At 37.1% G+C, this 22,354-nt stretch overlaps 1 protein-coding gene across 3 annotated transcripts in view; it reads right to left on the reverse strand.

Annotated features, from left to right (window-relative positions):
* Positions 1 to 21,184, reverse strand: part of LOC131067529 (uncharacterized) — a 126,368-nt gene extending 105,184 nt beyond the window's left edge. For 2 of the 3 annotated variants that reach the window (XM_058002566.2, XM_058002565.2), the window contains exon 1: positions 20,934 to 21,184. In XM_058002566.2, the coding sequence (XP_057858549.2) occupies positions 20,934 to 21,093 (160 nt within the window). In that variant the 5' untranslated portion in view covers positions 21,094 to 21,184. The remainder of the gene's footprint in view (positions 1 to 20,933) is intronic. The other variant, XM_058002564.2, reaches the window with a different exon arrangement.
* Positions 21,185 to 22,354: the final 1,170 nt, after the last annotated feature.

Here is a 22,354-nt window from a genome sequence, read left to right on the forward strand (position 1 = left end):
AAGAATCCTCTGGTAACACAACCTAACGCGCATAAATTCAATGGTAGATGTTTTACTTGCAATAAGTTTGGTCATATGGCGAGTCAGTGCAGAAGTAGGATGAATAATGGAATGATGAACAATAACAATATGATGAACAACATGAATAATGTTCCTACCTTTACCCGTCAGTATTTCATATGCAATAATTTTGGACACAAGTCAAATATGTGTAGAGCAAAAATAAATAACTTTCAGAACAAGAGATGCTATGCATGTGGACTGTTTGGACATATCAGTGTAGGACAAGACCAAATCAGATGAACTTCAGACCTATGCAAAATAATGTTGTTTGCAAAGCATGCAACAAAACCAGTCGCATTGCAAAATACTGCAGAAGCAAAAACAATACTTTGGTTGACAAGAACAAATCAGATGAAAAGGGAAAGACAAAGGCTGATGAGATCAGAGATCAGCATAAGAAGATGTGGGTAAAGAAGGATGAATCTAAGGAAGATGGTGGATTTGTACCTGAATCCGGTGTAGAACCTTTATGCGGTAACTAGGGCTTCTGGCCTTAGGGGGAGGCAAACTAATGCAAATCTTGCAGTACCCCTTGATGAGATATGTAGTCGATGGATTATGGATGACAGGAATCAAATTTCAGTTGATATCCAGGTTTCGGATGGCAGATTTTGGCATCCGGTTGGATATCTGAGGAGCATTTATTTCAAAGTGAAATTAGGGTTTGCAAAGTTAAAAGGGCAAATATGAGAATCATTCTTCACTTTGCGAATAAAGGCGATCAAGGCTTCCAGGCGATTAGAGAGCTAAAAGCGATCCGGCAAGTGATCTAGGGCATCTGTCAGCCAGTTGAGGTATTTTTCCGAAGAACGTTTCTAAGTTTGGTTTTCTGGAAATTTGAAATGGCATCCTCGTCTTCTATTGCTACCCCACTAGTTGTTGAGGTCAAGGATAGGACCCGTCATGTGTTCAAGAAGCACCCCTACAAATCCATGGAGATCGACCCGATTGGAGCTTTCTCTTCCATTCCGCATGGAGTTTTGCATGTTGATGATGTACGGGCCTACATTCACTGTGAGATTGAGGAAACTGGCACTAAGGATATTTTGGATCTTTAAACTGACAGCATCATGGATGGTATTGGCAACCTAAGCCAGAATTTGTGCAGCTGCAGAGAAAGGATTTCACCCAGTTCGTAAACTTTTTGTCATTCGATGAAAATGAATGGGTGGGGTATGTACTGAGCAGGATCCATGCTGAATTTATATGGCTAGACCAATCTTATAAGATTACTGCAGAAGCAATTAGGGCGGTAACTTGTTTGAATCAAACTGGTGACAAGCCAGGGTTACGCAAAGTCACAAACCCTACTGTCAACAAGTTAACCGGTGCAGAGTTTGGTGGGCATTCAATGAAAATCAGCACAATCAAGGAAGATGATCTTAAGTTTGTTGCAATGGTAATTGGCTACAAAGTATACCAGTCTAACCAACTAAATTTTGTATCCAGCACTGCCATTCATGCAGCCTATCAAATGGTCAAAGAAGATGCTCATATTGACCTGTGCAGTGTTTTGTTGGAGGAGTTGATGATAAATTTGAAGAAAAGCATATCTTCAAATTTGGTTCCTTGGTTATCTGTTTGGCGCTTTACTTCATGAATCAGATCCCCGGAACCGGTAGAGTACAATGCGCTTTTGACATACCGGTGGCCCAACAAATATAGCAGGGGCTTGACAGGCTAGGTAACAGGGACAATCAAAATGCTTCTTTGTGGGTTTTCTTCAAGACTTTTCAAGACAAGATGAAACAGAGAGTCAGAATCCCCAAAGAAATTGTGAAGAAATATGAGGGGACAATCTTCTTTATGGTGAACAAAGATGAATGTCTTATGGAAGCAATTCAACCCCGGACAGTATGGATAATGCCTATGGGATATGAAGTTGATGCAGCCACTTTGGATGCCTATGCACAACACCTGCTAAACGCTCCAGTAGACTCCAAAGAAGAAAGGTTCGGAACTTGTCAGGAGTGTTGTCAAATATGGATCGAAGAATAATGACAGTGATTCTGGAAGATTGATTGTTGTGAGTTATTGATCATCTCCATCATTGAATCCGGTTTAAATACAAGAGGAAAGGTTGCCTACGTAGGGACATGTCCATACATGGTAGTTGCCACGTATGGACATGTCCCTACGGAGGCAATCATTCATAACAATTAGTTTGTTTATGTTTAATTTCCAAACTGTATGCTCTATTAATATATCACTCTCCAGATAATAACCGATTTACCATCAGTTAGATTCACGAGGGCTATATCTTAACACTCCCTCTTAGCAGGAGTGGATCTAAGTAATTTTCTTGGGAGCATATTCTGTCATGACTTCCGACACAATTCGAGACAACATTTAATATAGTCTTGTCATGACAATAAACTCAATATCATGATATCCGGCTCAGTCCGGGACAATAACTTAAGAAGTCAATCATGAGATGATCACATACTTTAGGATCAAGATATCCGGCACAGTCCGGGACAACAACTTAATGTAGTCAATCTTGACACTTGGTCAACTATTGTCAAGATCGTCACCTTGAAATAGTAACCTTAAACATAAGAAGATCGTCATCTTCTTGAACACAGTTAGAATATTGCAATATACATTTTTTTAATTTATTCATGAACAAATTACACATGGTAGGAATTTCATCCTAATAATCTCAATTATAATCTAGTCATACCAAGTTTACTTCTGAAGTATTCTATCTTCAATCTTGCAAGTGGCTTGGTGAAGATATCAGCATTTTGTTCTTTAGTACTGATGTACACTAGTTTTATGACGTTTCGATCTACCATATCTCTTATGTAGTGATAAGGGATCTCAATATGTTTGGATCGATTGTGAAAAACTGGATTTACTGAGAGCTTGATACAGCTCTGATTATCACAGTGAATTATTGTTGAATTCAAAGTTTTTCCAAATAATCCAAATAATAACTTTCTTAGCCATACGGCTTCACGAGCTCCCATGGAGGCTGCCATATATTTTGCTTCGATGGAGCTTTGTGCAACTGCTAATTGTTTTCTGCTAAACCAAGATATCATAGCAGAACCAAGACTGAAGCAACACCCTGTAGTACTTTTCCGGTCAGTGGTACTTCCGGCCCAATCAGAATCAGAATATCCTTCAAGTTGAATCTCAACATTTTCATACTTTAAGCCAAGTCTGATTGTGCCTCGTAAATATCTTAGAATGTGTTTAGCAGCCATTAGATGTATCTTCTTAGGTTCACACATGAAGTGGCTTAATACATTTGTAGCATAGCAGATATCAGGACGAGTATTCACCAAATACATGAGTGAACCGACGATTTGTCTGTAGAGTGTGGGATCTGTAGGTTCTGAATCTTCTGCCTCAATTTTCAGCTTGTGCAAATTAGTTTCCATTGGTGTAGCTAATGGCTTACACTCCATCATCCCAAATCTAGTTAGAATATCTGTGGTGTACTTTCCTTGATTTAGGAAGATGTAGTTTTTCTTCTGCCATACTTCTAATTCCAGAAAATAATGTAGAAGCCCTAGATCCTTCATATCGAATTTTGCTGCCAGATCTTGCTTACATTTCTCAATGAGATTATCCTCTCCTGTTATCAAAAGATCATCCACGTAAAGGACCAATATAATCATATTGCCATTTGAAGCCTTGAAGTAGATGTTGGGATCTGCTAGGTTCTTGGAGTACCCTAGTTTGGAGAGATAGTTGTCTATCCTTGCATACCAGGCCCTAGGTGCTTGTTTTAACCCATAGAGAGCTTTCTTTAGTTTACAAACATAGCAATTTTTATCACGTATGGTGAATCCTTCTAGTTGTTCTATATATACTTCTTCTTCAATTGAACCATTTAGGAAGGCAGTCTTTACGTCCATTTGGTGAATTTTCCATCCTTTGGATGCTGCAATTGCAATGATTGTTCTTACTGACGTATATCGGGCAACTGGGGCAAATGTCTCTTCATAATCAATTCCTGCTTTTTGAGAGAATCCCCTGGCCACAAAGCGAGCTTTATGTTTTTCAATGCTGCCATCAGATGCGTATTTGATCTTGAATAACCACTTGGATGAGACAACTGATTTGTCTTTTGGTCTAGGCACTATATCCCAAACATCATTCTTTAGTATAGATTGATATTCTTCAACCATAGCATCTTTCCAAGCTTGTTTTGATAGGGCTTCCCTGACATTTGTTGGTTCAGAATTTGTGAGTTCGGTTAGAAGTGCAGCATAACATTTTAGAGTTCTTGGTCTCTTATTTTCTTTGGAAATTTCATTTGGTTCTACATTATTCTCTTCAATCATTTTCCTTGCCCATAGAGGTCTTTTCTTGTTATTGAGTGTTTCAATATTTTCATCAACAAGAGGTTCAGAAGCTCTTATGATGTCCTCTCTCTCGGTGTCTGAAGGTTTGGAATTTTCTATGATATTCTCCCTCTCAATCTCAGTTATGTGATCTTCTTCTTCTTTAGTAATGTTATCATCCTCAGGTTCTTTGAGTGTAGTGTTTTCTTCAAACTTTACATCTCTACTTATCTCAACAGATTTTTTCCCTGGAATGTAAATGCGATATCCTTTAGTATTTTCACTATAGCCAATGAAGATACCTCTTTTTCCGGATGGTTCTAGTTTTGTCCTCTTTTCTTTAGGAACATGTATATATACCAGACAGCCAAATATCCTTAAATGACTTAAGTCTGGTTTGTTCCCTGTAAAAGCTTCTTCAGGAGTTATGTTTTCTAGAACTAAGTGCGGACATCTGCTTTGAATGTAGGCTGTTGTATTTGAAGCTTCTGCCCAAAATGGTGTGTAAGTTTTGGTCATGCATCATGGCTTTTGCTGCTTCAATTATGGTTCTGTTCTTTCTTTCTGCTACTCCATTCTGTTGTGGATTATATGGTACAGTATACTCCCTCTTAATCCCAACAGAATTACAAAAGTCTTTGAAGTTGTCAGATGTATATTCTCCCCCATTGTCGGATCTTAACACCTTAATTTTCTTCCCTGACTGGTTTTCTACTAGTGCCTTGAATTCTTTGAACTTAGAAAGTACTTCATTTGAGTCTTTGCACTTTAGAAAATATATCCATGTTTTTCGAGAGTAGTCGTCAACAAAGATTATGTAGTATAAGGATCCAGTTAGGGATGGTGTTGACATGGGACCGCATAGGTCTGAGTGAATTAGTTCTAAAATAACTTTTGATTTGTGCTCACTTGAGGGAAAAGAAACTTTCACATTCTTTCCCAAGGCACATCCTTTGCAAATGCCTGTGTGTTCAGATTTTAGTTGGGGCAGTCCTGAAGTAATCTTCTTTATGTTGGATAGAGCACTATATCTTAGGTGTCCTAATCTTTTGTGCCATAATTCATTATTATTTGAAACTTCAAGATTTAGTGCTTCCCTTTGATCACTGCATAGTTTGTATAGGCTACTATCTCTTGAACCTACTGTTATGGCATTTTTGATATTTGTATTTTTAGGCCAGAGTAGAACTTTATCTTCATTGAAGGTAACCCGATATCCTTGATCAGCTAAGCCTGAGATTGTGACTAGATTTCTTTTTATTCCAAGTACAAACAGAACATCCTTTAATTGTAGAGATACTCCATTTCTTAGTTTGATAGTACAAGTCCCAATTCCTTTCACAGGATATGTGGAGTTATCTCCAATAGTAACCTCTTCACTTGAGTGCCCGTTAAGTGTTTCAAACTGATTTCTAAATCCAGTTATATGACTTGATGCTCCACTGTCTACGATCCAAGTGTTTTTATTTGTATTTATTTCGCTTGATAGGGCTAAGAAGAAAAGTGAGTTTTCTCCTTTGACTTCGGCTAGAGTAGCTTGTGTTTTCTTCCTTTCTGGACAATTCCTGTGAGTGTGCCCATATTTGTCGCATTTGTAACACTGAATTTTAGACATATCTCTTTTCTGATGGTTTTTATTTCCTCTCTTCCGTTTGGAGAACTTTTTATTTTTGTTGAAGGTATTTGTATTAAGTGCTTGGATTTCTCCTTCTTTATTTGTCCCTAATCCTCTTGAGATTAGTCGAGATTCCTCTTGAATGCACTCATTCTTAAGTTGTTCAAATTTGGGTAAGGGGGGTGTTTTGCTAATACATTGAATGTAGGATTCCCATGAAATTGGTAATCCTCTTAGGGCTATGAGAGAGATTTCTTGATCATCTACCTCATTTCCAATAGTTTGTAATTGGTCTTTTACTTCAGATATCCTTGAAAAGTATGTAGATATTGTATCATCTTTATTCATCTTTATGTTTACTAGTTGTTGTTTCAAGGTTAACATTTTGCTCTCATTGTTAACTTCATATGTATTTTTAATGGTTTTAAATACTTCATATGCTTTAGGCAGTCTGGCTATAGATGGAAAAATATGATCTTTGACTGAGTCAATAATTATTTTCTTTGCTTTATTATTACGCCTTTTCCAGGTAGATTTCTCTGGTTCATCATTTGGCATGTCTAGATTTTCTTCTATGTAAGACTCTAATTCTAGTTCTTCAAGAATGGCAATGATTCGTATCTTCCAGGAAACGAAGTTGGAGGCTCCTTCGAGTCTATCTTCCACTCTCATATTACTTGACATTTTGAATATTTTCTTAGTCGGATATATCCTCTGCGTATATAGCCTCTGCGTTGATTTGTTATTTACTTCCGATAAATGCTTATGAGTAATATGGCTGTCTAATTTATTCTCTTAATATGCTGGCTCTGATACCATGTTGTGAAATATGGATCGAAGAATAATGACAGTGATTTTGGAAGACTGATTGCCGTGAGTTATTGATCGTCTCCATCATTGAATCCGGTTTAAATACAAGAGGAAAGGTTGCCTACGTAGGGACATGTCCATACGTGGCAGTTATTACAGTGATTCTGGAAGACTGATTGCCGTGAGTTATTGATCGTCTCCATCATTGAATCCGGTTTAAATACAAGAGGAAAGGTTGCCTACGTAGGGACATGTCCATACGTGGCAGGACATGTCCCTACGGAAGCAACCGTTCATAACAATTAGTTTGTTTATGTTTAATTTCCAAACTGTATGCTCTGTTAATATATCACTCTCCAGATAATAACCGATTTACCATCAGTTAGATTCACGAGGGCTATATCTTAACAAGGAGAAATCAATGGAATTGCACACCAAGTTCACCAAACCGGCTAGAAAAAAAAAAGTTACAAAGATAGTAGAGGACATCCTTGTTGAAGGTCACCCTTGAGAGAAAATTAGAGCTACTAGAGCTGCTAGGGATGCAGTTGAAAAAGCGAAGAAACAAAAGACTGCACCTGGTCCAGTTAAAGTAAAGGTGACAGGGTCTTCTCCCGCTCCGATGAAGACACCTCCTGCTGAAGCTGCTGAAGCAGAACCCTCCGATTCTTCTACAAAGGGTAAAGGTGTTCTGAGGAAGAAACAAAAACCCCAAAGAGAGTATATGGCAGTCTCTCCGATGCAATCTGAAACTGAGTCAGATGCAGACATTCCAAAGGCTCCGAAAAAAGGAGAGTTTGCTAAAGTGATCCGGAAACCCCAATCCGGTGGTGAGAAGAAAGAGCAGAAAGAGAAGAAAGCAAGGTCAAATTCTGTACCGGCAATCAAGCCTAAGAGAGGAAAGAAGACAAAATCTGACTTGGATGAAGCAATAGAATTCGGTAAGATGGAGTCCTCCCAAACCAAGTATCATATTATTCCTCCTTTGTCTACTCAAGAACTGATAGATGAAATTATCAAAGATGGAAATTTGAATAACATTTTTGTATATTATGAGAATATGGATGATAAGGATCAAAGGCAGATTGAAGAAGTTGTAATTTTGTACGTGGATGTATTTAGTAAAGCATTGATTGAGTTAGAAAAATATATTCCAAAAGATTTGTACAGTCTAATTGATGCTAGGAGAAAATCTCCTAGCCAAATGGATAGAGAAATAAAGGAGAGTGAACTGGTTAATCAGTGCACCAGTATCACTATTGAGGAAATTGACAGATTAATTTTGTTAGCGAATAAAAAGGAATTCAGGAGCAAGCACAAAGTCAATAGCCTGATGGTTGGCCGAGTTGGAGAAATAAGGAGAGAAACCAGTGCAATCTGGAAGAAGTTTCTTACTGAGAACCGGCTTGTAGAAACTATCTCACAAGACGAAGCCACTCAGTCAGAAAATCCTCTCGTAAATGATGTAAATAAGGAGGACAATCAGGATGTTGCAAAGCAACAAAGTTTGGATTATGTTGAGGTTGAGCTTGTTGAGGTTGAGCTTGTTGAGGTGAATGTTAAATCAGCTGAGGCAGAGGTTGGTGCACCAAGTGGTGACACCGGTGCACAGGAGGCACCTAAAAAAGGCAAATCTGGACAGGTCGAAGCTGAGAAAAAGGTAGAAGAAGAACAAGAAAAACCAGATAAAGGAAAGGGTAAGGCAACGGAGACTCCAATCCTTGTGGCAATTGACACAACTAAAATTCAAAGCCAAGGGAGTTTTCCGCAGTTTAATATCAGTTTTGACAAACCCTTCAATCAGATGTCTCCGGCAAAGAGGATGATTGCTGCTGCTGCACTCCAAGCACAAGTCACTCAGGAGTTAGCATAGTCAAAATCTGAAGAGAAGAGACTTATTGAAAAATCAGTTAAAGTTTTGGAACAGGTGGTACCAGAACTGCAACTTGATGCAAACACCAGTTCATCCGGTAAGCTTCGGAACTTAATAGATCATATATCCACCCAGTTTGATTCATTGACCGAGGCATCAGCTAGGCAGGCTACGGAGAAATTTAAAGATGACAAAGTTCAAACATTTTTGCAAGTGATTAGTAATGATAAGGCCCAGCTAGATAAGGAATTAAAACTAATTGATGAGACCTTAGCGGAAGGTGGCAAAATTTATAAGTCTTGTCTAATTTTGACCAATTTTACTACTAAGATAGACAAGCAGATAGATAATTGTAGAGGACAGTTAGCTCAGATTTCTCAGGCTTATGATCCTACAGCTAACTTAACCGGGAGTATTGAAGGCCAAATTTTGACTATTATGGAGCAGATCAGGAATTTTGAGGAGAGAATGATTAGGCGGACAGGTGAACTCCGGAACCTAATTGGTCCCTAGTTGGACACCTTAGTGTATCATAAGATGGACTGCATTCAAAACATGTCTCAGGAGACTCCTACTGAGGTTGCAGCTATAGAATTTCATGCTTATGTTTTGAACGGTTTTGTTTCAATTTTGGAGAAGTTGCAGGCAGGTTGGAACACATATCTTGGGTTCCTTAAGATGGCATGTGCAGATATCCTGAAGCATGTATGGATTTGATCATCCAGAGAATGTGTATATATGTACAAGCAATTTTGATGCACACTTCATCTTTGGCATTGCTGTCAAAGGGGGAGAGATGAGGTGAAAAATGTACAGATTGGTTGTGTATGGAGTGTACAGTTCGGTGACGCAGATTTTTGAATTGTTGATCTAAGGGGGAGCCTTAGAATTCTTTCATTCTTGATCCGGTGTACAGGTTTCAAAGGTTTCGACACACATTTTTCACAGGTGTTGCCATCAATGCCAAAGGGGGAGATTGTTGGCAATTGACACTCATTCGGTGACTTCCGGTTGTTGCTTATTGGTCTAGGGTTGTCATTGATGGCAACTCTTCTTGGAGATTCAATCCGACGGTTGTGATTCATCTTATCCAAAAGCTGGAGTTAACCGGTAGGCAGTTAACCGGTAAAACAAGGTATCTCGATAATGTTTTGGTCTGGAACGATTTCCAATGATTGCGGTAATTTTGGTGGTTTATCTCGTGTTCTTGGTGAATGGGAAGATCCTTAGCAAGCGTGTGAAAACACCTTTTTGGTCCGGTGCTATGTTTGTGTTCGAGATTGAGGCCGACTTGGAACTACACGTTACACTTCTTGAAGTCGACTTGAAGAAGATTATTTTTGTGTTAAGACCGGATATATAAGATCAATTTGGCAATTGGTTTTCAGTGTAATACATGTGTGGTGATCAGTTTTGGTGCGATTGAGCGCAGTTTCACGTGCGCATTTGATTAATAGATAATCAGGTAGTTGACTAAGACAGAAACAGAGTATTTAGCAGAACAAAGACAGACAGAGATTTAGTGCTTAACTAGAACTCATTCTGGCATTATCTGATGCTACTTGAGAGTTCATTTTATTGCATTTTCTCATTGTAATCAAATTGTAAGTCAATGAGACTTCCCTGAAGGTTGTAACCTTCCGGGCAATTGTAATCGAGCAATGACCTCTAGGCAGTGAGCCTGAATGCAAGTGCATTCCCCAGCTATGTAATATTTATGTACTCCTAGCCATAGTATATGAATATTGTGGGTACCAGCCCCACCGTGGTTTTTCCCTTTCCGGGTTTCCACGTAAAAATTTTGGTGTTGTGGATCTGTGATTATTTGTTGCATGTTTATGTTCTTTTTTAATATGCTTTGCTAGCCAGTGGATAAAGAATAAGTTTGTGGATTTGATATTCAGTAGATCAATGATTCACCCCCCCCCTCTCAGTGTTCCATGATTTTAACAAGTTTATGTGTCCATTTTTAGCCCCCTAAAGTGAGACATGACAATTTTATTATCAAATTTTAGGGTCTCCGATCAAGTTTACAGTTTGCATATTGTAATATTTTCAAGCAGCCACTTTTGTGAGTCAAATTTTCACTACTTAAAGTCTCTCTCATTAAACCAATTGTTCCATGCCATTGTTCCTATCATAAAGTACACCTCTGCCTATTTTCATAATCCCAAAACTTCGTTTGATAATTTTTCAACACCCAAACCAAATGCAATTTTCAATATTCAACTATTGATGTTCATAATACCTAGTAAAGTAGCCTTCTATGGAGATGAATATTTTACATCCAGAAGACATTCAAGCCAAACCAATCAGTACATGTTGTTGTCTATATCACAATGAACAACTATACAATTTTTTGGAGTCTTGGCAATTCATTTGATAGCTTTTCAAAATGAATACATTATGCAATTTATTCAGTTTTGCAGAACACAGTGTTCCTAAGTTTGCGAAAGACCAGCTTTGAAAATTAATTTCTCCACACCTGTTGATCATCATGCCAAACCACTTTGCACACATACTTATGTCACTTCCATGTAAAAGACCTGCAAATTTTCATGGTCATCGGACTCCATGTGATACTTATTAAAAGCTCCAACTTTTCATGCTTTGGGTTGTTTGCAACACAGTGTTATGTCAAAACAGCTTTGGGGGCCGACTTTGACAGAGAATATTTTGCACCTCAAAATGAATTTATCAGAGATGTTTTTTGTTGTACATTATTGGGTCAAATGTCTACATGATGGTCCAAGTTGCAAAGTTTAATGATAAGGTTTGATTAGTTTTCAAAGCCAAATCCAGATGATACAAAGCTAAATTTTGACCAAAAAAAAAAAAATTGAATTTCAAAATTCTAAGAGCAACCCAGTTTGTGATTTGGCCTCAAATATGAGCAACTCTAATTTCATGGCTCCGGGATTCATAAAACGCTCACAATAAAATCTCTAAAGAGGACTAAAAGAACTTTATCTAAGAGACATTTTGAAGTCTCTTAGATATCTACAAGGCATGGCATATCTAAGAGACAATTGTGGAGACTCTTAGATAAGTGAAGTCTCTTAGATAAGTTTCGTCTAAGAGACATTTTGAAGTCTCTTAGATAAGTTTCATCTAAGAGACATTTTGAAGTCTCTTAGATATCTACAAGACATGACATATCTAAGAGACAATTGTGGAGACTCTTAGATAAGAGAAGTCTCTTAGATAAATTTATGACAGACAACAACAAATGGAAAATTAAAATATGAAACAAGAAAGTGCTCCAACAATGGTAAAATTGATGATTCTAGCAAATGGCAATGTTTGCACACTCATTGAGAGCCGATACAACATCAGAAGAGGAATCAATCAAACATAAATGCAGCAGTGCTAGAAAATAAAGTAATCACGTTTTTTGTTTTCAGGCTAAATTTTGAAGTCTTTTTTCAGCTGCAAACAGAGGTTTATTGCTTGTTAATGGTGCCCAAACCCTTTATTATGCTTTGGGAGTAATTATATTGCTGTTATGAGTGATTATGAAGTGTCGGCAAGCCCCAAAATGCTTGAACACTGCATAAAACGACACGACAACATTTGAGCTGTCAAAAATGTTACTGAAAATTTTACCAAGTGGAATGTTTTGTAAGAAGATAGACAGGGGATTAAGCTCAATTAAATGAGATGGGCTAAATAAAAAAGATGAAAGTCATATGGAAAGTTTTATTCACGGAAGGGGAAAATATTTAATCAAATGAAATTATCCACTCAAAGATGAATGTATCTTTACGGAAGTTGCAAAGGTGGGTAAATTTGAAAATGAAATTAAAAGATGAAATTATTTTGATAAAGAAGGCATGATGTTGTATATCAAAGCCAACAGTAGAGATCAAAGCACATAATGGGTATAATGAATAGAGCAACTATTCCAAATGAGTATGGAGAGAATGTTTCTATTTAGAATGAAATAATTTCATAAAAGTAAGAGGAGTAAAAGGTTTACTTCAAGATGATTAATTAGTTAATAGTGAAGCAGTTATCCAGACAGTGGGTAATAATTTGTGCTCAAATAAATATGTAGTGAAAAAACCAATTTTTTACAAGGCCATGATTTTTCACTCAAAAGTGAAATGTTTTCATGGAAGATTTCAAGAAAGGTGAAAGTGCAATTAAAAGAGCAAAAAAGAGAAAAATATTTACAAGCTGAAGATTAGCTGATTTTATTGATGAAACACATAACTACTTTATGTCTTTCTATATTTAGGTAAATAATTAGATCAATAATTTTGTAATCAAAGGTTATAACGGTCTGAACCACTCCCTTGGCATTATTAAAGGGAAATCAAGACCGCATGAAAAGAGGGGGAGTTAGAGGAATCATCATAAGTAACTATTAATATTTTTGTAAATATTTATTTTCTTCTTGATATTGTGCACAGAATACAATTGAATGCTTTTTCAGATTTGGTTCCACCTATTATATTGGCTAAAGTAATCAAGATTATTTGAGGATTCCTATATGCTGTGGATTTCTTATTATATTAATTTGAATATCAAGGGTATTTCAGATTGGTCAAAGAGTTTTCAACACCTTTGTATGATTTGTCTACTTGGTTCTCTCAAGGAGAAATTAAATTCATGTTGATAAATCATAGTAATAAAAAAATTCACTACACATATAAGGAGTCAAATAATTGACAAATTCATACAAGGTGTGAATGCAAAAATTGTCTAACAGAGTGATGCAAAACCATTAAAGAGGCAGAAGATTGACTCTATTGTCCATTGGATAGAAGGCACTCATCACCTAAAAAATAAATTCTTAAAACATTGCTTTCACATATATTTTCAGTTTCAGTTTTAGAGGTAGGAGTAGGAACTAGACTTGTACACAACTATCTATTTCAGACATTCATGTCGGTTTGAAGTAGAGGGTGATTTAGTTAAAGATATTATAATCTGCTTGAACACATTGAAGGTACACCCGCCTTGGTATTGCGAAAACCAGAAGTGCAAGGGAGTTTGATCATTTTTCATCAATCCTGTTTGTTGGCCAAATTCGATGTTGAGTCTAATCATAAAGCTTGGCATACTTTTAGGGTTCAACAACCTGTGATTTTGAGCTCCAACACCTCCCAACTTTCATCAACCATATTTTCTAACCCACTTACCTTCCTATCCTTATATATCTTCCCCTAACATATCCTAAACTTTATTCATTACCCCCTTTATACCCCCATCCTAACCTCCCTACCCACCTACCTATCCTCATTTTTTACCTTCACTCCCCAACTCTCATTTTCCTAACCTACATCCTATCCTAAACCTCCCTTTATTTCCTTAGCCTAAACCTACCTCCCATCCCATCCTTATGTCACCCTTTACCCACCAAACTTCCTTACCTTACATCCTATCCCCTACCGACCTTCCTTACCTCCCTCTCACCCCGGCATCTTTCCCCACCGACCTTCCTTACCTTTTATCTCCCGCGGCACCTTCCTTTCACCACATCCTTTACCACCCCCTTTCCCTCAGCACCTTCCTTCCTTGACATCCCTTACCACCCTTCTACCACGGCACATATCTCTCACTTACCATCCCTCTCTCCCTTCCCACCGCAGCACATATCTCTTAACATCCCCTGCTCCCTCTTCTTTGCGGCATCATCTCCCCACCAACCTTCCTTTACCCCCTTCCTATTGCGGCACACTTCTTCTCCTCTTCCTAAACACCAAAAAGCATATGGCTGATGTCAGCACCACCTAAGAAGAAATTGGGACCCACTTATGAAGTAAAAATTTTCTTTTTAATTCAAAATTTAAAAGCAAGGACAAGTCGGCTATCATATGAAGGAGGATAAAGCGCTCAGCAAGGGAAATAAAACATTTTATTTATTAAAGCAAGTAGGCCTAATAAGGTCAAGATGAGAAGACGCATCCTCCCACTAAATAGCGCCTATATGAGAGTATTTTACTTCATTTCAAGCGTCATTCAAATAATCTTTCCTAGGCGCTTCTGATCAGCACTTGAAGGCACAGCGAAATACATCTAGGACTGCAATTTTTTGATAGCAAAGACCAGCGAATTTCTTGCTCATTTCATTTATCAAGGAAGGCGATTTTGATTAAGGGGGCTTGAGATCAAGTTGGAGACATTTTAATCTACTTTGAAAGAAGCCTGAACAGAGCTGAGTGAATTTTCCATACATTATCAGACCTGTAGCAAACACAAATCAGACAGAATCAGAACATATAAGGGATAAAAGATGGATGAAATTAAGTATGTGTTATGTGTGTTTGACACCTACTTGTTTGTCTTGCAGGTGACAAAGGAGTAAATCAAAAGGGCCAGATTGTAGGAAGATCAGAACAGTATTCCAGGAGGGGATTTCAACATCAAGGCCAAGTTCGAGTCATGCAAAGCAGAGATCAAGGTCAAGTTCCAAGATCCAAGGAAGATTAGAATTCTACCACATGAATGTCTATACTATAAAGTGTATCAACAATCCTCACAACTTCAAAGTGAAACATGGAAATGGATATCTTCAAGAGGAAGGATTTCATCAGCAAGCACAAGGATACCAAGGAAGGTGACTACACAAGAAGGATTTCGAGATATTCAAAAACTTTCATTGCATCATGACGACATGAAGAAGTCAATACCCCAAAGTGTAAAGGAGAGATCACACAATCACATCAAGGAAAGACACTATAAAGCAAGTGTAAAAATCAATATAAAGTATGACACGTTCAAAGCGTGATAGTGAGATAAGGATTCACTAATGAGGATATGGGACAAACATAAGGTTTGATGTGAAGAGGATCAACATCAAGATGTTCAAGAACTCAATATTGTAAAAGGATCAAAGAGGCTTCAATCAATGCAAAGGAAAAGAAATGAAGTTAGAGCTCCAAGTCAAGTATAGCATGAACAAGGGAAGATCAACCAAGGGCATCACATAGTTTACATCCAGTGTGATCAAGTCAGAAGAGTTAATCAAAGTTAGAGGATTAGCTTGAACAACATGATATAGTTTGGGAACATGCCCCCATCATCATCACTGCTGAGGCTTGTGATGTTGAGTATCAAGTCTACCAAGCCGATTGAGGTGTCATATTTGTCACCACTCAACCAATCAAAGGATTCCATGTCAGCATGTCCAAGTTCAATGTACCTGATTCACCCATGGAGACACAAAAGTCAAGATACCTAACCTCAATTATCATTGGTTTGAAATCAAGATGGACATGTGTCCAAATTATTGTAATTATTTCATTGGCTAAGAAGAGTTTGTTCTAACAAACCCTAATTAGGGTTTTATTGTAAAATCTTGGCCATTGATGGGGCTTTGATCCTGGCCATTCATTGTAAAGAGAGCATTATAAAAGGCTTCTCTCTCTCATTTTGTAAAGGTGAATAGTTTGTAATTCAAGAAGGGGTTAATAGATGGATTAGAAGTTAGAAGTTAGAATAGAGTAGGAGAAGAAGAAATTGTTGCTAAGACTTGTAAATGGATACACTCTTTTCATTGAAGATATGGTGAAATGTGTTATTTCAACAAGCTACATGGTTTCTACTTCTCATTTGCTTTCATGTTGATTAGATGAATGAAAGGAATTATGAATGATTAATAGTGAAATTCATTTATCCATACCACTAGCGATTTGTTGATTGTAAGTTTGCCTTGCGTGATCAACTGGAATTCTTAAATAAGCTTAAATTCAATTGCTATTCACACTTTGATATGCATTACTTTGATGGTATCTTTGTTGTTGATAGTGATTTGAACATCACGTGATTACCTTATGAGATCGCACTAGTTTTGTGGAGTTGTTCGTTGATGGCGAAGCAAAACTTGGTTGAATTTCACCTAATTGTTCATTGTCTCTTGCATTCTTAGGATTAGATTAGACTCCTAACCCTATCCTTTTCCCATTTTATTTTTCCAAACAAGTAGTTAGAATCTAAGTTCCAGCAACATCCAAACATTCAAACATTCAAGTATTCAATGCAAGTCCCTTGGATTACCAACAATCACATCAACCAATTGAGCTATCCACACGTCATGACCTGACTATAGAAACCTTGGAGTTGTCTTGGTTGATCACATCATTTAGCATCCAAGAAGATTTTGATCAAGAGAGGATAGAATACATTTAGTATTTTATTATGTGTTTGAAGTGTATAAAAAACACATCAGCAGCATCATCCTATTGGATCACATGTTGGTGGTTCACCTTTTGATGTAAACCCTAATTAGGGCAACTTTAGGGCTGGGTTGGCATGATCTTGGCCCTCAATTCTAAACGAATCTTGGCCATTCATTTCTTTTGAGACTCTATATATACCGCATTGCCTCTCATTGGTAAGGGGGAGATTTTTGAGAATTGTCCTCTACCTGCTACAGATTTGAATATAAATCATTGAAGTTTGGTGATTTTTGTTTAAGTGTTGTATGCATTTGTGGTTCTCATTGCCTCCAAGTTAGATTAGAATTTTAGATTAGAAATTGTTTCAAGTATTTAGATTGAATCAAAGAGTTAATAAATGCATTTGTGTGGAATCCATTTAATCCATACCACTAGCCTCTTGCTGATTGTAAGTGTGCCTTGCGTGGTCAATTGGAATTTTATTGAACTTAACTTCAATTAGTGCGCGTCCATTGTTGTGCATTGCCTTGATGGTATCAGTGTTTGATGGTGATAATTTGAACATCTATGAAATTTACCTTAGATGATTGCACTAAGCTTGTGTCAAATTGTTCATTTGATGGTGAGACCTTGCCTAGTAGGATTCCATTGAGTCGTTCACTATTTCTTGCATTCTAGGTTTTAGAATAGAGGTCCCTAAACCCTATTCCTTTTGTCCTTTTAGAGATCCTTGTTAGATTAGAAATAGGAACTTCATTGCAAAATCTTAAGTCATCGACATGCCTATTCCAAATCCAGATTCATGAAAAGATCCCCAAATCGAACAATTACGTAAGTCCCCAAGCGAAAACAGCAATATCACATCAAGCCATTGAGTTACCCACATGTCAAGAACTGACCGTAGAAACCTTGGAATCGATCTTAGTTGATCAAATATTTAGCATCTGAGGTGATTTTGTTCAAGAGAGGGTAAAATACTTTGGTATTTTATTATGTGTTCGTATGTGCATAAAACACACATCAACAATACCCTTTAAGTTCAACCCTTGAAATATAGAGTATTAACTCAATAGAAACTTATAGTGCTTGTTGGGAGAAAACTCTTCAAACTACATATGTTGTTTGTCTAGAACAAATTCCCTTTCTTCAACCACACAAGGAAGGTTATGAGACCAACTATAACCCTCTAGTGGAAATGAGGTGACATTGAAACATAGCACTAAATTCTTGTGGAGATAACATGCCCATTCGAAGTGGCATTTGAGAGTATATGGGTTTACTAACCTCTTTTGAGGATTCTCCAAGGGCTTGAAAGGTCTTTGGTTGTGTCATGGAAGCATGTTTAGTCTTGTTGGTAGCTAAAGGACAGTCACTAATTTTATGCTTAAAGAATCGGCACCGGAAGTAGGCATTTAAGCAAGTTGATATATAGAACCCACTGGAGATGGTACATATTGCCAATTTGTATTTCAATGGACTCATTGAGATTCTATGAAAAGTCAATTTCCACATAAACTCAACAAGGCAAAGGCAAGCCAAATAATAATTATCGGCTTCAATGCAAACCACCCTCCCATTAGATAAGGTTATGTGGTGTAGGAATGGTCAACGAGGCAGAGGCAACTTGAAGAACTTGAGCCAAATTGGTATCTTAAGAGCCTACTTGTCTGATGCAACAAAATCCCTAGTCCTGGGGGAAAACTAGCAATGAGATATGAACATAGAAAGGAAATAGCCTAAGGACAACATCTACATGGTCAACTTCCACAAAGCAAAGGAGAAAGAGCCCCTTGGATTAGCTCTAGAGTAAATTATTCTAACAAAATAGCCTCCAAGAGTTTGGCTCAATACAAGAACATCAAAAGGAGTCTTCGAACTTCCATCTCATGAAACTCTTCTAAGACAAACTTCTTAGGTTTCTTCAAAGGTGGTGCCATCATGTGCCACTTCAAGACTAGTTGCTTCAAAATTAACAACTCAATTGTTTGATTTCAATGCCATTAGATAATTTAAATGCCCTAAGTGGGAGAAAATTGTAAAAATGCTCTACAATAGATGCAAGAGATAAAATTATACTCTGCACTATCAAAAGGTGGTGTGCACCGTGAACCAAGGTAAGCAAGGGAAACAAAACCAACCTAGAATTTACAACCTCACTTCACTCTAGATCTCATAATAAATAGCACACAAGAAATCATGAAAGGAAAACTAAGAAAAAAATAAGGTTGTTTAATAAGCATGTAACACAAGTATATGGTTATTGTGCATAGTGTCACAAAGTCAAAGGTTTAAGTGATGATAAATAGTAGCAAATTCTAAAAACTAATGAATAGAGTGCTTCGCTCAATGTTGTGCAAGCAATAACTAAGGGTGTCCCACTTCATTTTGAACTCAAGCACACTTCCATCCATGCAATTAGTTTTTAAGTTTTTTATCCATTCTTGTGTTGGATGTTAATGTCCAATTTGTTTTGCACTATGACCCTAAGATGGAAACAAGGAACAATAATGATATAATCCAGCTGGACAACATGCTTCAAATGTTGAACTATAATTGGACTCCACAATTTAAGCAACTATAATCCAGTTTCACAACACATTGCTTTTGGCTCTGTAGCTTTGCCCTTATTTTGTTAAGTGGTGTACTTGAGATTATCTGAAAATTGTATTTTGCTTTTGGTTTGCTTTGTTTTCCTATGGTCACATAGAAACTCAATTCCCCATATAAAATTGACAAATTTATTTTCTAATCAAAGAAATTACTGAATGAAAATGACCCTTTATAAATAAAAGCAAGATGTGGGAATGTTGTGAGATAAAAGCTCAGTTAGAATGTATGGACTCCTTTCTCAAGGGAAACTCCTTTAATGAGTGTGCTCGAAGAGTTGAAACTTATATTTGTATATTCAAGGACTACATGCTTCAGTATTAGTTACTGGTGCTTAATGTTGGTCATTAAGAAACTTGATGGTCGTTTAATATTTTTTGCTTGTTAACAAAGCTTTCAATTAAGTCTATCTGTGGCACTTTTCTGTCAGTTGACATTTCATGTTTAGCCATCTCCAATGCAAAAGGTAAAAGAGCTAAAGTGAGAACATTAGTTACAAATAGGTTTTTAGATGTCAAGATAGGACTTGCTTTAGTTGGAAGTGATTTTGTGCACAAACTGACAAAGATTGTGGCTTGGTTAAGTACCACAACCAGTCTTATTTTGGCCTGTGTTAGAACCCATACATTCTCAAGAAAGTTTGTATGTGTTTTCCAAACTGGTACTTGAATAGTACTCCAGTTAAATTTCTTCGTGTTTTAGCAACCTAAGTATAGTTCTGTGTGCTCTCCAAACAAATAGAACTCTCACTAAAAATATTGCTTTTTTGGTCTTTAAACAGACAAAATGTAAAACAGTATTATACTAAATATTGTTTTCATTGAATATTCAAATTCAGATTCTATTTTTTCAGTTCAGAATCCCTCCGTAAGATACGGTTGGGCTCATATCAGTGATAGAGAACCCCTGCTACGACTCTGCGTCAAAATCAACAAGGGATGAATTCTCAACTACTCGTGGATAATATATAAGCTGAAGTTGCAATTCATCGATTCTGCTGGTCCATAATACACAATCTAGATCGAAAATTCATTCGTTCACTGCAAACATTAAGACATAATGTCGAAAGGGTACTCCTCCTTTGACATATTTTCATATGCACTTCAAATTCAGTGTGGATAAAAGATACGTATTGTCTTGTAATTCGTTTAGAAACTAGAAACCAAAACCATGAGAGTCATCAGATAACAGCATCACTAGTACCAATCCACGTTGAAACAGAGCACTAAGAAGAGCATAGATATGGTTTTAAGTCAGGCAACTCTTTTGTATCTAAAGAGATGATGATATGTTTCCAAGCTCTGCTCTGTGTAGAATCGAGATCCATTGATCTAGCAACCCCGAGGTATCCTCGATTTTCATGTATTAGTTTCATCGCCGTGAAAATCCGTAGCAAAATTTTAAAAAATCTAACTCTCAAAATCATCCTAAATTACATAGCATTTCCTTTCATAAATGTCTCTTATACTTGCATACAAATTATAACAGAAATGGAAGAGCGAGAATGGATAATTGTTCTTTTTTTAAATAGAAAACCCTACCTGCCCCCACCACAATGACAAGTTTCCCCAGTGGCAAAGCCATGGTTATGGTTATGACTGTCCCCTGCGCCTGCACACTATTCGTTCCACTCCAATTCCTCCCTTGTCTTCGTTCAATTAAATAAGCGAGAGGAAACAAAGAACGTGGACAGTTTTGCATCCGCGACTCTCATTTTTTGGCGAGTTTAAGCAAGCTTGCGTTGGTCCAAATATTCTGCCATGTCTAAATTAGGTTTCCTAAAGGGTTTTGGCCAAAGATTTCTATTTACGAGTAAGATTTTTTTAACTCTCTTAACATGCAAGAGGAAATGTATTTATTTATTGATTTTTTTAACTCTCCTAACATACAAGAGGAAATGTATTTATTTATTGATTTTTTTAACTCTCCTAACATGCAAGAGGAAATGTATTTATTTATTTTTTTCATGCAAAGAGTCTAGACTTAAAAAGGACAATAAGAATAGCTTCCCCGCAAACCCATGGTATGATGAAGAATGTAAGGCAGTAAAGAAAATGGTCAAAATATGAGGTAACAACAAGGAATATACAAAACTAGTAAGAATGAAAAAAAAGGAGTACATGTGAACAAGAAGAAAAAAATTGATTAAGCTTGGGAGACAAAATCCAAGGGGCCTTTGGAAAGAGTTGCAGCAAAGAGACATAGGCAAAGAAAATAATATCACAAATCTTCAATGGCTAGAATATGCAAAGCAGCTATATGAGAGAGAGATCAAGACAAAGATAGCCCTCTGATGATCAGATCAAGAAGTAAACTCTTCTCCTCAGACAATATTAGAGAAGGAATTAGAAAACTTGTAGTGGGTAAAGCTCGAGACATAGATGGCATACAAGCAGAACATTTAAGGTGGGGATTAGAAATCCTCATGCCTCACATCAAAAGAATATTCAATAGAGTCATCCAAAATGGATTTCCAACAAATGGGTCAACTAGCATGGTCATCTCTTTGCTCAAAAGTGGTGACATCAATAACCCCTCAAATTACCGCACTATAATGATCAATCCTCTCTTCGGTAAACTTTTTGGGAGCATGATATAAAGGCGAATCAGTAGTTGGGCTAAAAAGGAGGGAAAGAGAGCGAATGGGCAAGCGGGCTTTAGACCAAAGTATTCTACCATTGATCATTGCATAACACTCAAACATTTGATTGAGAAGGTATGGGATAAACAAGGAAGGGAAGCCTTTTGTTGTTTTGTGGATTTCAAAAAAGCTTTTGACACGGTACCTAGAGGCAAATTATGGAGTAGAATGGAAGAGTTGGAAATTCCAGTACAATATAGAGTTGTTGTTCATAGATTGTATGACCAAGTTTGGGCTAAGTTACGAACAAAACAGGGACTATCAGAATGTTTTAGAAGTGACATTGGGGTCAAGCAGGGTTGCCCATTATCTCCCACCCTA

The sequence above is a fragment of the Cryptomeria japonica genome, chromosome 10 (assembly GCF_030272615.1).
Source record: "Cryptomeria japonica chromosome 10, Sugi_1.0, whole genome shotgun sequence".
In the NCBI taxonomy this organism is placed as follows: domain Eukaryota; kingdom Viridiplantae; phylum Streptophyta; class Pinopsida; order Cupressales; family Cupressaceae; genus Cryptomeria; species Cryptomeria japonica.